We start from the raw sequence: 14,451 nt of genomic DNA, 5'->3' as shown, positions 1-14,451 counted from the left end.
ACTAGACAATGTGCGGAAGGAAAGAGAGCAGGGACAAACCTTGCGGCGGCCTTGGGAATGGAAACCGCGTTTTGAATTTGTCATCGAGATAACGCCCCCAAACATACTGTATTATTCGTTTTTTTCCGCTTCTTTTCAAAGGCGCTTTGTTTGTAACGAGCAACTGAAGTATTGCTTGTGCTGAGCAACTCATGGCAGTGATAAATTATTAAAATCATATAATTTCTCTCTTTTCTCCCTGCTTCTCTATATCCCTGTCTCCTCTTAATTTATAATAATAATAATAATTGCTTACACTTATATAGCATTTCTGGACACTCCACTCAAAGCGCTTTACAGGTAATAGGGACTCCCCTCCACCACCACCAATGTGCAGCCCCACCTGGATGATGCGACGGCAGCCATAGTGCGCCAGAACGCTCGCCACACATCAGCTAATAGTGAGGAGGAGAGCAGAGAGTAATGAAGCCAATTCATAGATGGGGATTATTAGGAGGCCATGATTGGTAAGGGCCAATGGGAAATTTGGCCAGGATGTCAGGGTTACACCCCTACTCTTTTCGAGAAACACCCTGGTATTTCTAATGAACACAGAGAGTCAGGACCTCGGTTTTACGTCTCATCCGAAGGACGGTGCCTGTTTACAGTATAGTGTCCCCGTCGCTATACTGGGGCATTAGGACCCACGTGGACCACAGGGTGAGCGCCCCCTGCTGGCTCCACTAACACCTCTTCCAGCAGCAACCTTAGTTTTTCCCAGGAGATAGACAGATACTTTATTGATCCCGTGAGGGAAATTGCAGTGCAACAGCAGCTTAACACACACAACACAGCCACAGTGTAACGAATTATATAATAATAGTACAATACATACAATACAATACAAGAGTTACTCACAGTCCGGACACACAAGAACAAACTAGAACAGAACAGTACACAGAAAAATCGTATCACACATATGAATATAAATATAGATGAAAATATAGATATAAATATAAATGTATTGCACAGGTCCCTGGCATATATTGCACAAAAAATGGTTGTAAACGGGAAAAAGAAAAAGAAAAAGAAAGAGAACAGATTTAGCAGTAGATGTGTAGATGCTAAATCTGTTCTCTTTCTTTTTCTTTTTCTTTTCCAGGGAGGAGGTCTCCCACCCTGGTACTGACCAGGCTCACACCTATTTATATAGGTGTAATACCTATTTATTGGCATCAGACCCATGAATTGGTGTTGCCAAAGCAATAATCCTTAGTAAACACTTACAGACAGGACAATGACATTATTCTTATTAGCGAGGATGACTGTCTGTTCCTCAGGCTGAAACAGGAGCTGTGATCACACGCTGATCTGCAGCTCTGTGGAGTTTCCTGCCCCAGTAGGATTGGGAGCTCTTCTGATTCTGGCGGGAGTAGGAATTCTGGGATTAGATTAGTTATTTGTTATTTTGGGGAAGAATGTTTGTCTGATCCTGGAGTATTTCTCACAATGCAGCACAAAGTGCATCTGTCTCTGCTTCTCCCTGATCACAGTGGGAGTGTAGCCTGTTTTCCCTGGACAGCCAGGTCTGTCTGCGGCCAGTTTCTGTGGTCACTGAGCCTGTCCTCTCTGGACAGCCAGGTCTGCCTGTGTCCAGTTTCTGTGTCCAGGCTGTGGTCACTGAGCCTGTCCAACCTGTGCCCCTGAGTGAAGAACTCTGTTTCTGTGTTTCTGGTTTTCACTGCACACTTGTCCTCTGAGCACATCGGTAATAAATGGTACCCACTCCCCCATCTCTCCTGATCCAATTCCCCCCTCCCCCCTCCGCTGAGAGGCTCCAGCTCTTGGGAGACAAAACGTCCAGTCAGACAGGAGAGGAGGAAGGAGAGAGAGGGAGGGAGAGGCACCCAGGCACAGGAGAGAGGGTCTCGTGCCGCCTCTTCACAGAAGAATTTTCCCACTCTCTCCGTTCCTTCCTAATCCTAAGTCTCCAGAGCTCGTCCCTCTACACAGCAGTGTGAGGGTGAGAGAGGAGGAGGGGGGTCAAGGCTCAGTGCCCAGTGAGACTGTTGGTCCTGGAGCGAGAGAGCATCCCGATTCCCGGCTCTCCTGGATCTCCACTGTGGGAACACGGCCCCGAGCTACTGTGGGAGTGTGGGCCAAGTCAGAATCAACCACATCACAGCACAGATATCTGACAAATATCTCACACACAGACACAACACAAACTGGGATGTTAGAGAATCCTAAACAGACAATACACACCAGCCGAATATCTGAACAAGATGAGAAACAGCAGAAAGAAACAGACCCTCACGAAGTACAGGCTCAGTGACTACAGCCTGGACACAGAAACTGGACACAGGCAGACCTGGCTGCCCAGTGAGGACAGGCTGTGCTCCCACTGCCAGTGAGGAGAGACAGAGACACAGATGCACTTCCTACTGCACTGTGACAGATACTCTGGGATTAGACAACCACTCTTCCCTAAAATAACAAATCTAATCCCAGAATTCCCACTCCTGCCAGAATCAGGACAGCTCCCCATCCTACTGGGAGAGGGAGGAGGGAACTCGGTTGAACTGGATCTCCTGTCCCAGCCTGAGGAACAGTGAGCCTGTCTCTCAGTAATGTACAGTATGTATGTTGTTTGTAGAGTGAATGTCTTATGATGTGTCTGTACTTTGTAAATGTCTGTAGATGTTAGATGCTTTGGCAGCAGTGTAATTCAGCTGCCAAAGCCAATAAAGCTGTTTGAATTGAAAGAACTGACACTGACAGGAAGGGAAGGCCGAGTCAGTGGGTGGGGGGGGAGTTTGGGTGTGTGTGGGTGGCTGACCCCTTTCTCCATATGAATAGATCCGCACACAGGCCTGTCGTGTTCCCTTCCCTGTCAGGTCTAAATCCTCAACACAGCCCAGCTTGTAGCTACACAGCTTGCGCCCCTGTTCCCCATTCTCTCTCCAGGGCTGAGAGGGGGCCTCTTTCACACACCAGACAGAGGCCCTCCAGCTCGAGAGGCTGCACACTCCAGCTCTTCAGGGACAGAAACCCCATGAGACCACCGGGTCTGAGAAAATGCCCAGAGGGGAACAAGTGATTCTGCAAAAAGAAAAAACTGGCTAGTAACAGCGTACTGGTAAAAGTGTGGTCCTCAGAAAGTACTGTAGTGTCCAGTGTGTCTGTGTGGATTTTGCATTACACTGCACTGAGAGAGGGGGGTTAATACAGACACACTGGACACTACAGTCCATTAACACTGCACTGAGAGAGGGGTTAATACAGACACACTGGACACTACAGTCCATTAACACTGCACTGAGAGAGAGAGGTTAATACAGACACACTGGACACTACAGTACATTAACACTGCACTGAGAGAGGGGGGTTAATACAGACACACTGGACACTACAGTCATTAACACTGCACTGAGAGAGAGGGGTTAATACAGACACACTGGACACTACAGTCCATTAACACTGCACTGAGAGAGAGGGGTTAATACAGACACACTGGACACTACAGTCCATTAACACTGCACTGAGAGAGAGAGGGGTTAATACAGACACACTGGCTGGACACTACAGTACATTAACACTGCACTGAGAGAGAGAGGAGTTAATACAGACACACTGGACACTACAGTCCATTAACACTGCACTGAGAGAGAGAGGGGTTAATACAGACACACTGGACACTACAGTACATTAACACTGCACTGAGAGAGAGAGGGGTTAATACAGACACACTGGACACTACAGTACATTAACACTGCACTGAGAGAGAGGGGTTAATACAGACACACTGGACACTACAGTACATTAACACCGCACTGAGAGAGAGAGGGGTTAATACAGACACACTGGCTGGACACTACAGTCCATTAACACTGCACTGAGAGAGAGGGGTTAATACAGACACACTGGACACTACAGTACATTGTCTCAGAGTGAAAAAGGAAGAGAATTAGGGAGAAGCAGGATCACGGGAAGACAGGGGAAAATAGTGGAGATGATGGAAATAAGGGGCCACACACATATTCTTTACGGAGGAGGGGTGAGGGGATAAAAGTGAACAAGAATGGTGACAAAGGAATGTTCTCTGCTTTAGCTGGGGGGTACTGGGGGCGCAGCTGTCCCTGTTATTCACAGGTCTCTCTCCAGCCTCCTCTTGTCCCTGCTGATGCCTGAGAAAAGAGCAACACTTGTCCTTTTCTCCACTGACATCAGTTTAATCCCTCCTGGAGGGGGGTGAGAGCCAGTGTGTTGAAAATTCATGAGCCTGTGTGCCACTCAGTAGGGTCCAGCAAGATACACTGGGACACTCTGGAGGATACTGGGACACTCTGAATTAACCCCTCTCTCTCAGTGCAGTGTTAATGGACTGTAGTGTTCAGTGTGTCTGTATTAACCCCTCTCTCTCTCAGTGCAGTGTTAATGTACTGTAGTGTCCAGTGTGTCTGTATTAACCCCTCTCTCTCAGTGCAGTGTTAATGGACTGTAGTGTCCAGTGTGTCTGTATTAACCTCTCTCTCTCTCAGTGCAGTGTTAATGTACTGTAGTGTCCAGTGTGTCTGTATTAACCCCTCTCTCTCTCTCAGTGCAGTGTTAATGTACTGTAGTGTCCAGTGTGTCTGTATTAACCCCTCTCTCTCAGTGCAGTGTTAATGGACTGTAGTGTCCAGTGTGTCTGTATTAACCCCTCTCTCTCTCTCAGTGCAGTGTTAATGTACTGTAGTGTCCAGTGTGTCTGTATTAACTCCTCTCTCTCAGTGCAGTGTTAATGGACTGTAGTGTTCAGTGTGTCTGTATTAACCCCTCTCTCTCAGTGCAGTGTTAATGACTGTAGTGTCCAGTGTGTCTGTATTAACCCCTCTCTCTCAGTGCAGTGTTAATGTACTGTAGTGTCCAGTGTGTCTGTATTAACCCCCCTCTCTCAGTGCAGTGTTAATGTACTGTAGTGTCCAGTGTGTCTGTATTAACCCCTCTCTCTCTCTCAGTGCAGTGTTAATGTACTGTAGTGTCCAGTGTGTCTGTATTAACCCCTCTCTCTCAGTGCAGTGTTAATGGACTGTAGTGTCCAGTGTGTCTGTATTAACCCCTCTCTCTCTCTCAGTGCAGTGTTAATGTACTGTAGTGTCCAGTGTGTCTGTATTAACTCCTCTCTCTCAGTGCAGTGTTAATGGACTGTAGTGTTCAGTGTGTCTGTATTAACCCCTCTCTCTCTCAGTGCAGTGTTAATGTACTGTAGTGTCCAGTGTGTCTGTATTAACCCCTCTCTCTCTCAGTGCAGTGTTAATGGACTGTAGTGTCCAGTGTGTCTGTATGAACCCCTCTCTCTCAGTGCAGTGTTAATGAACTGTAGTGTCCAGTGTGTCTGTATTAACCCCTCTCTCTCTCTCAGTGCAGTGTTAATGTACTGTAGTGTCCAGTGTGTCTGTATTAACCCCTCTCTCTCAGTGCAGTGTTAATGTACCGTAATGTCCAGTGTGTCTGTTTACACTTATATAGCGGTTTTCTGGACACTCCACTCAAAGTGCTTTACAGGTAATGGGGATCCCCTCCACCACCACCAGTGTGCAGCATCCACCTGGTGCGCCTGTACTCTCACCACACAGCAGCTCTCAGTGGGAAGGAGAACAGAGTGATGAAGCCAGTTTAGAGAGGGGGATTATTAGGAGGCCATGACTGGTAGAGGTCAGGGGGAAATTTGGCCAGGATGTCAGGGTTACACCCCTACGCTTTTCGAGAAACATCCTGGGATTTTTAATGACCACAGAGAGTCAGGACCTCGGTTTTAGATCTAAATGACAGCACCTTTTTACAGTGTAGTGTCACTGTCGCTATACTGGGGCATTAGGACCCACACAGACTGCAGGGTGGGTGCCCCCTACTGGCCCCACTAACACCTCTTCCAGCAGCAGCAGTAGTTTTCCCCAGGACGTCGCCTATCCAGGTACTGACCAGGCTCACACCTGCTGAGCTTCAGTGGGCTGCCAGCTGGGAGGTGTGATTTGGCGTCTGGCTGGACTGTGCTGTAGTGTCCTGTATTTTCTGTATCGACCCTCCCCTGAACTGTCCTGACAGACGCCAGTGTCCCACAGAGCTCGTGTGAGTGATGTCTGTATCTGGAGGGTCCAGTAATTAGATTACCAGGACAGGAGGTCCTGAGCCAGGAGGAGGGAGGAGGGGTGTGTGTTCTGTCCTGCAGTCAGGCTGTGTGTGTCCCAGCAGGGGGTCAGTGGCCCCCAGCTGTGGAAGTGATTGAGATTGAGATGTCCGCTGGCCCTGAGAGAACAGGGCCTGTCACCGGGACTGGAAACAGAGAGAGACTCAGAAACACGTCTGAACGAGGGCAGACCTTAGGGCCTGTCAGGGTCAGCAGGTGACTGATTGGATTGATCAGGTGACGTGCAGCAGGGCGGCTTGTGCCAGACTCCTCCAGCCCGTGATTCCGGGGACTCACGGGGCTGCGGACCCCCAGAGTCTGTCCTACCCCTCAAACAGAAAGGAGTGTGGAACATGAGGAAGAGAGGAATGAGGGGGAGAGAGAGAGCAGGAGTGAGGAAGGTGAGGATGGAGAGAGAGTGGAGGACTGAGGAAGGTGAGGATGGGGAAAGAGAGCAGGAGTGAGGAAGGTGAGGATGGAGAGAGAGTGCAGGAGTGAGGAAGGTGAGGATGGAGAAAGAGAGCAGGAGTGAGGAAGGTGAGGATGGAGAGGGAGAGCAGGAGTGAGGAAGGTGAGGATGGAGAGAGAGTGCAGGAGTGAGGAAGGTGAGGATGGAGAAAGAGAGCAGGAGTGAGGAAGGTGAGGATGGAGAGCGTGCAGGAGTGAGGAAGGTGAGGATGGAGAAAGAGAGCAGGAGTGAGGAAGGTGAGGATGGAGAGAGTGCAGGAGTGAGGAAGGTGAGGATGGAGAGAGAGTGCAGGAGTGAGGAAGGTGAGGATGGAGAAAGAGAGCAGGAGTGAGGAAGGTGAGGATGGAGAGAGAGTGCAGGAGTGAGGAAGGTGAGGATGGAGAGAGAGCAGGAGTGAGGAAGGTGAGGATGGAGAGGGAGAGCAGGAGTGAGGAAGGTGAGGATGGAGAGAGAGCAGGAGTGAGGAAGGTGAGGATGGAGAGAGAGTGCAGGAGTGAGGAAGGTGAGGATGGAGAAAGAGAGCAGGAGTGAGGAAGGTGAGGATGGAGAGAGAGTGCAGGAGTGAGGAAGGTGAGGATGGAGAGAGAGCAGGAGTGAGGAAGGTGAGGATGGAGAAAGAGAGCAGGAGTGAGGAAGGTGAGGATGGAGAGGGAGAGCAGGAGTGAGGAAGGTGAGGATGGAGAGAGTGCAGGAGTGAGGAAGGTGAGGATGGAGAGAGAGTGCAGGAGTGAGGAAGGTGAGGATGGAGGGAGAGCAGGAGTGAGGAAGGTGAGGATGGAGAGAGAGAGCAGGAGTGAGGAAGGTGAGGATGGAGGGAGAGCAGGAGTGAGGAAGGTGAGGATGGAGAAAGAGAGCAGGGGTGAGGATGGAGAGAGTGCAGGAGTGAGGAAGGTGAGGATGGAGAAAGAGAGCAGGAGTGAGGAAGGTGAGGATGGAGAGAGAGTGCAGGAGTGAGGAAGGTGAGGATGGGGAAAGAGAGCAGGAGTGAGGAAGGTGAGGATGGAGAGCGTGCAGGAGTGAGGAAGGTGAGGATGGAGAGAGAGCAGGAGTGAGGAAGGTGAGGATGGAGAGAGAGTGCAGGAGTGAGGAAGGTGAGGATGGAGAGCGTGCAGGAGTGAGGAAGGTGAGGATGGAGAGAGAGTGCAGGAGTGAGGAAGGTGAGGATGGAGAGAGAGAGCAGGAGTGACGAAGGTGAGGATGGAGAGAGAGTGCAGGAGTGAGGAAGGTGAGGATGGAGAGAGTGCAGGAGTGAGGAAGGTGAGGATGGAGAGAGAGTGCAGGAGTGAGGAAGGTGAGGATGGAGAGAGAGAGCAGGAGTGAGGAAGGTGAGGATGGAGAGAGAGTGCAGGAGTGAGGAAGGTGAGGATGGGGAAAGAGAGCAGGAGTGAGGAAGGTGAGGATGGAGAGCGTGCAGGAGTGAGGAAGGTGAGGATGGAGAGAGAGTGCAGGAGTGAGGAAGGTGAGGATGGAGAGAGAGTGCAGGAGTGAGGAAGGTGAGGATGGAGAAAGAGAGCAGGAGTGAGGAAGCTGAGAATGGAGAGAGTGCAGGAGTGAGGAAGGTGAGGATGGAGAGGGAGTGCAGGAGTGAGGAAGGTGAGGATGGAGAGAGAGTGCAGGAGTGAGGAAGGTGGGGATGGAGAGAGAGCAGGAGTGAGGAAGGTGAGGATGGAGGGAGAGATGGAGGAGGAGACACATGCAGAAGACTGAGGGCTGTCTTGCCCCCTGCTGGATTATTGTTCTGTCAATTCAGGCAGTTTGAGTGATTCGTCACAGCTGACAGACTGACACACACATCTGTCACCAGCTCTGAGTCTGTTCGGAGTGTGTGTCTGTCTGGGGTGTGTGTCTGTGCGGAGTGTGTGTCTGTCTGGGGTGTGTGTCAGTCTGGGGGGTGTGTGTGTCTGTATGGGGTGTTATGTATGGGGTGCGTGTCTGTGTGTGTTTGGGGTGGAATACGAGTCTGTGTATCTGTCCGTGAGGATGTTGACTAGCTCAGCTCCTAGAGTTGTGTACATGTATGATACTGTGTTTATTAAAGGGGATTTGATAAAGGCTGTTTGAAAACCTCAACATTTGAGTCTGACTAGTGATCTGCCTATTGACCTGTTGATTGATTCATTGATCTGCCCATTGATCAGTCTATTGATTTATAGATCTGTGTCTCTGTCTATTGATCGGTTTATATATCAAACTGTCTACTTATTGACCAGTTTATTGATCAGTTTGTCGATTTATCAATCAATTGATCCTTGTATTAATTTATCGATCTGTCTATTGCTCACTCCATTGATTTATTGGTCAGTCTGTCTATCAATCTGCCTATCAACCCTGGTATTGATTAATAGGTCTATCTCAGGCTGCAGCAGGAGAGAACCCCCCCACCCCCGTCCATCAAGGGTGACTGACAGCTAGGTCACCCCGTGGACACCCCTTAATCCCTGGGGCGCTAATCTGGTGAAGACAGGAGGTTAACTGACACTTCAGGCCTGATGAATTAAACAGCGAGGCGAGCTGTCTTCACGCCACCCACGGACGAGCGCCTTCCCGAAAACAAGCTTTCCTCTTTCTAAAGGGAGAGACAAGAGCAAGAGTCTCGTCTTTGTCTTGTGTGTGTGTGTGTTGGGGCGGGCCGGGAGAGCAGCTCCCCCCCCCCCAGGCTCGGTCCCGTGCCCTATATAGACCGACAGCGAGAGGCGGGCTGCAGTCCTCGCGCGCCCTGCCGGGGTCGAACACGAGCCAGCTCGGCCGCTCGAGACAGAGAGAGGGGGACGCCGGAGCTCCGTGAACGCGGATCCGACAGGCGGGTGGGCACGGCACTGTCCGCGGCAGGACAAACACCTCGCAGGCCGTCAGGGAGAGACAGGGAAGGATTCTCTCATGACATTGACGATAGGCTCCTAGCGCAGGAGAGCGCGTGTAAGGAGAGGCGCGCTCAGGCGTGTTTAATCGTGTCCTGAGCAGGCTGCGGAGGTCGTGACGTCCTGTCGGTTACTCGTGCGGTTGGACCTGTGCGCACTGTGCCGGGAGAGTTCGAGAGCTCTTTCTGCGTCGATGGGAACTTCCCCAGGCTCCAGCAGTGATGACTGCACACAGTATAGCACTCCACAGGTAGCAGAATAAACCACTGCACAAATATAGTGTTCTATAGCGGAAGAGTGAATGACTGCACACACTACAGCACTCTACAGGTACAATTAATAATTGACAGTATGGAAGTCTACAGGGAGAAGAATTAATAATTATCTACCCTGAGTTAAGTATTAATGATGCTCCAGATGCTGTAGAATTCAGATTTTACGGATTTTATATTTTTGTATAAAAACTCTTCATGGTATGTTATTTAAATATTTAATACAGTTTTGCTAACAGTTCATGCGGTGCAGTTTTGATGCCTGCAGTCCTCTCCCTGAAGTAGCAGTACATTGTAAGTTGGCGGTGACTGGGTATAAAGAGCAGCGCAAATGCTGTAGTATTAATATTTCGCTGTCGAGCGGGTAGCGTTCCAGTCCAGGCTGCAGACAGCACATTCCTACAGCTTGCGGTCAGTGTCGAACCGGACCGGGTTAGAGAGTCTCGTGCCAATGGAGCCGCCCGACGTCGCGAGAGTCTGCGCCGGAACCCCTCGCGCTGAGGCCGCGCGGGACGCCAAGGCACCCAAGACGCGGCGACAGGTAAACGGCTTCCGCCGACACCCGCCGTCGCCTCTGCTGTAGCAATGCCGGAGTGCGCGGGAGCCTCACTGGCAGTCTCTCGTGAACGCGCCCTTGCAGGTCTCCAAGCCGCTGATGGAGAAGCGCAGGAGAGCGCGCATCAACCACAGCCTGGCTCAGCTCCGCGCGCTGCTGCTGCGGCCCGGCGCCCCCGCCGTGAGTACCCGCGCGCCTGCCTCTCGCTCGCCACCTGAGACACACCCAGACAGCACTTCGAGCCCGATCCTAGCAGTGCGGTTAAAACACACAGACCACAGACCCGTCTCTGTGAGAGCTGTGCCGAATCGCGGTTTAATGACCCGCATGTACGGGGCTGTTGCGGATTCTGAAACGCGCGTCTGTCCTCCCTGTCTAGCCTTGTGGTCACTCGAGACTCGAGAAGGCCGCCATCCTGGAGATGACCGTGCGGCGCTTGAGGGCAGAGACAGCGCAGCCTGGCATGGGCCTATCTACTGCTGGTAAGTGCAGTGTTAATGGACTGTAGTGTCCAGTGTGTCTGTATTAACCCCTCTCTCTCAGTGCAGTGTTAATGTACTGTAGTGTCCAGTGTGTCTGTATTAACCCCTCTCTCTCAGTGCAGTGTTAATGGACTGTAGTGTCCAGTGTGTCTGTATTAACCCCTCTATCTCTCTCAGTGCAGTGTTAATGGACTGTAGTGTCCAGTGTGTCTGTATTAACCCCTCTCTCTCAGTGCAGTGTTAATGGACTGTAGTGTCCAGTGTGTCTGTATTAACCCCTCTCTCTCTCAGTGCAGTGTTAATGGACTGTAGTGTCCAGTGTGTCTGTATTAACCCCTCTCTCTCAGTGCAGTGTTAATGGACTGTAGTGTCCAGTGTGTCTGTATTAACCCCTCTCTCTCTCTCAGTGCAGTGTTAATGTACTGTAGTGTCCAGTGTGTCTGTCTTAACCCCTCTCTCTCAGTGCAGTGTTAATGGACTGTAGTGTCCAGTGTGTCTGTATTAACCTCTCTCTCAGTGCAGTGTTAATGTACTGTAATGTCCAGTGTGTCTGTATTAACCCCTCTCTCTCTCTCAGTGCAGTGTTAATGTACTGTAGTGTCCAGTGTGTCTGTATTAACCCCTCTCTCTCAGTGCAGTGTTAATGGACTGTAGTGTCCAGTGTGTCTGTATTAAGCCCTCTCTCTCTCTCAGTGCAGTGTTAATGTACTGTAGTGTCCAGTGTGTCTGTATTAACTCCTCTCTCTCAGTGCAGTGTTAATGGACTGTAGTGTTCAGTGTGTCTGTATTAACCCCTCTCTCTCTCAGTGCAGTGTTAATGTACTGTAGTGTCCAGTGTGTCTGTATTAACCCCTCTCTCTCAGCGCAGTGTTAATGTACTGTAGTGTCCAGTGTGTCTGTATTAACCCCTCTCTCTCAGTGCAGTGTTAATGGACTGTAGTGTCCAGTGTGTCTGTATTAACCCCTCTATCTCTCTCAGTGCAGTGTTAATGGACTGTAGTGTCCAGTGTGTCTGTATTAACCCCTCTCTCTCAGTGCAGTGTTAATGGAGTGTAGTGTCCAGTGTGTCTGTATTAACCCCTCTCTCTCTCAGTGCAGTGTTAATGGACTGTAGTGTCCAGTGTGTCTGTATTTACCCCTCTCTCTCAGTGCAGTGTTAATGTGCTGTAGTGTCCAGTGTGTCTGTATTAACCCCCCTCTCTCAGTGCAGTGTTAATGGACTGTAGTGTCCAGTTGTGTGTGTGTTAACCCCTCTCTCTCTGTCAGGCTCCAGTGTCCTGGATCAGTACTGGTCTGGGTTCACTGATTGTGTCCGAGAGGTGACCTCCTTCCTGAGTGCCAGCGATGGGACTGACAGTGCAGTCAGGACTGGGCTGCTCGGGTGGCTCACTGACCGCATGGTCACGGTGCACGCCCCTCCCCGTCCCCACCCAGCCCCGTTCCTGGACACCGTCCACAGGCGCGTTTCCCCGTCGCCATCGCCGCCGTCCGGGGACGGACGACTCCGCGCTGTCCCCGCAGGACAGAGGGCGAAGGACAGGACAGTAACGGGGTCGCCGCCCGCTGGCGCAGTGTGGCGGCCATGGTGAGGGAGAGCAGTCCTGGACTGGCAACACGCTGTCCCAGCCCACCTCTGCCATCATTAGGTAGGTTTCCGGCCTGCAGATCTCCCCTGCCAGGGCCTGGGGGCCTGGGGGCTGGTCAGCTGGGGCCCTTCCTCCCGCTGCCATCAGACACACGGGTCAGAGACCAGGTTCCAGTGACACGGTCCAGCACTGCAGCTTCTCTCTCGTGGTTCTGGTCTCTTCAGAGCTTCAGGGGGATCAGATCAGGCTGATCCGCACCAGGTTTTACAGCAGTCCCTCTCAGATTCCCATTGACAACGCTGTCAGACGTGGAGTGGGTTGGACTGCTGTGGCAATAGGAGTGTGAAAGACACTGTAAAACCTGGAGTGGAGTTCACTGCTGTGGCAACGGGAGTGTGAAAGACACTGTAAAACCTGGAGTGGATTTCACTGCTGTGGCAAAGGGAGTGTGAAAGACACTGTAAAACCTGGAGTGGATTTGACTGCTGTGGCAACGGGAGTGTGAAAGACACTGTAAAACCTGGAGTGGATTTCACTGCTGTGGCAACGGGAGTGTGAAAGACACTCTAAAACCTGGAGTGGATTAGACTGCTGTGCAATAGGAGTCTGAATGATTTGTGAAACTGGGAAGGATCAGACTGCTGTGCTCCTTCCATGAGAAGTGATGTTTAGGAGGTGTCGGTGTTTATATAGTGCATATTCCTTTCACTACGCATGCTTCCTTTGTTAAGAAGAGGTTGGTAAGAAGTGGAATGGAGCATTAAAACACTTCCCTCAAACCGATATGGTCATGATTAGGAAACAAATCCATGTTCAGAGTTTGCAGTTTTTTTCTGTAACGTTTGTAAATGTAATAAAATTGGTTTCGATTTTTTCTGTCTGTTTTTTCTCATATTTTCGGGCAGCAGGAGGGCCTCCCCAGAGCAGAGCAGACAGGACAGGCTCTCCTGCTTCCTGAGCTGTAATTCTCACGGCACCTCAGAGCACAAGACCATGAGCCCAGCCAGCCCGTTAGGTAGTTAGTAGCCAATTGAAACCAGAGTATCAGCTTCACCAATAGTGCTGGCAGCTTGTTCCACACTCCCACCTTCCTTTGTGTAAAAAACCTCCTGTTCTCAGCTTCATGTATACTTTCACATAGTTTCCTCTTGTGTCTGCTGGTTCATGTTTCAGAAATCCGCTGGGTTAACTCGGTCAGTGCTTTGGGGGATTTTGAATCCTTGGATCTGAATTTCTTGTAGTCTTTTGTGATCGACACTGTAAAGATTTAGTTCCTCCAGCCTGTTAGTGTAGGACATTTCCTCAAACCCCTGAATGCATCTGGCTGATCTCCATAACCTGGGTGTTTTGGTCCAAGTTAATCTGTTGGTTTGGCTCCTCTGCTCTGAAGACAGGCTTGTTGACTAACACATAGATACACGCTGCCCGAGGTACAACTGCTAGGCTTTCAGGCCTGGCCTGGGGTCAGAAACTGTAAGATATCAAGGCCTTGACCTTTCTGTGACCTTTAACCCTACAGAAAGGAAGGGGTCAGGGAGAGGCATCAAGCAGGCTCCTCCAGGAACTGAATCAGCGTCCACGTCCACCCCAGCCCTCTTAAGTGGTCTTACCACCTCTGGACCTGGGGGCCTGCAGGGTCAGGTTTACAGGGAATTATAGGGACTAAAAAATCCCACAGAGATCGGTCCCCAGATCTGCAGCTGGTGCATTCTGGGTGAGGTACCTTTCTCAGGGGTACAGCAGCAGTTTCCATCTGGAATCAGAACAAGTCCAGAGGTCCTGCCCTCTGTTCCACACCGCCGCCCTACTGGTCTCAGGTAGGGATTGCGCAGTCCTGCAGGGCCTGGTGTGTCTGCAGGGTCGTATTCCAGCTCTGCTCTGTAAACAGGCCCCAGTCTGCTCATTATCGGCTTAATGGGCCCAGTTTACCAGCTTCTCCCAGACTCTTCCTGGGGCTATTCACCCGGTTCTGGTTCTGGTCCTGTGAGGAGACCCGGGATTCCTGCAGACACACCTCCAGGTACAGAAGTCGCAGATAAAGAACACAGTCTTCGAGTCACTGTCAAATTCACAGGCTCCA

At 50.9% G+C, this 14,451-nt stretch overlaps 1 protein-coding gene across 1 annotated transcript; it reads left to right on the top strand.

Annotated features, from left to right (window-relative positions):
* Positions 1 to 10,101: 10,101 nt before the first annotated feature.
* LOC148838359 (transcription factor HES-1-like) lies at positions 10,102 to 12,374 on the top strand. Its single transcript, XM_088912332.1, has 4 exons — positions 10,102 to 10,288; positions 10,388 to 10,483; positions 10,683 to 10,770; positions 12,052 to 12,374. Exons 1-4 carry the CDS (start codon positions 10,199 to 10,201, stop codon positions 12,372 to 12,374), a joined length of 597 nt encoding a protein of 198 aa, XP_088768458.1. The 5' UTR covers positions 10,102 to 10,198.
* The last annotated feature ends 2,077 nt before the right edge of the window (positions 12,375 to 14,451 follow it).

Source organism: Atractosteus spatula, chromosome 3 (genome assembly GCF_055471065.1).
Source record: "Atractosteus spatula isolate fAtrSpa1 chromosome 3, fAtrSpa1.hap1, whole genome shotgun sequence".
Lineage (NCBI taxonomy): Eukaryota > Metazoa > Chordata > Actinopteri > Semionotiformes > Lepisosteidae > Atractosteus > Atractosteus spatula.
This window is presented reverse-complemented; position numbering and strand designations above follow the sequence as displayed.

Bases quoted from the DNA above. Each gene is read 5' to 3' on its own strand.
- LOC148838359 (XM_088912332.1), top strand. From the start codon at position 10,199: ATGGAGCCGCCCGACGTCGCGAGAGTCTGCGCCGGAACCCCTCGCGCT. The intron at 10,484-10,682 runs GTGAGTACCCGC...CTCCCTGTCTAG, and splicing joins TGCGGCCCGGCGCCCCCGCC to CCTTGTGGTCACTCGAGACT. The intron at 10,771-12,051 runs GCCTATCTACTG...TCTCTCTGTCAG, and splicing joins GACAGCGCAGCCTGGCATGG to GCTCCAGTGTCCTGGATCAG.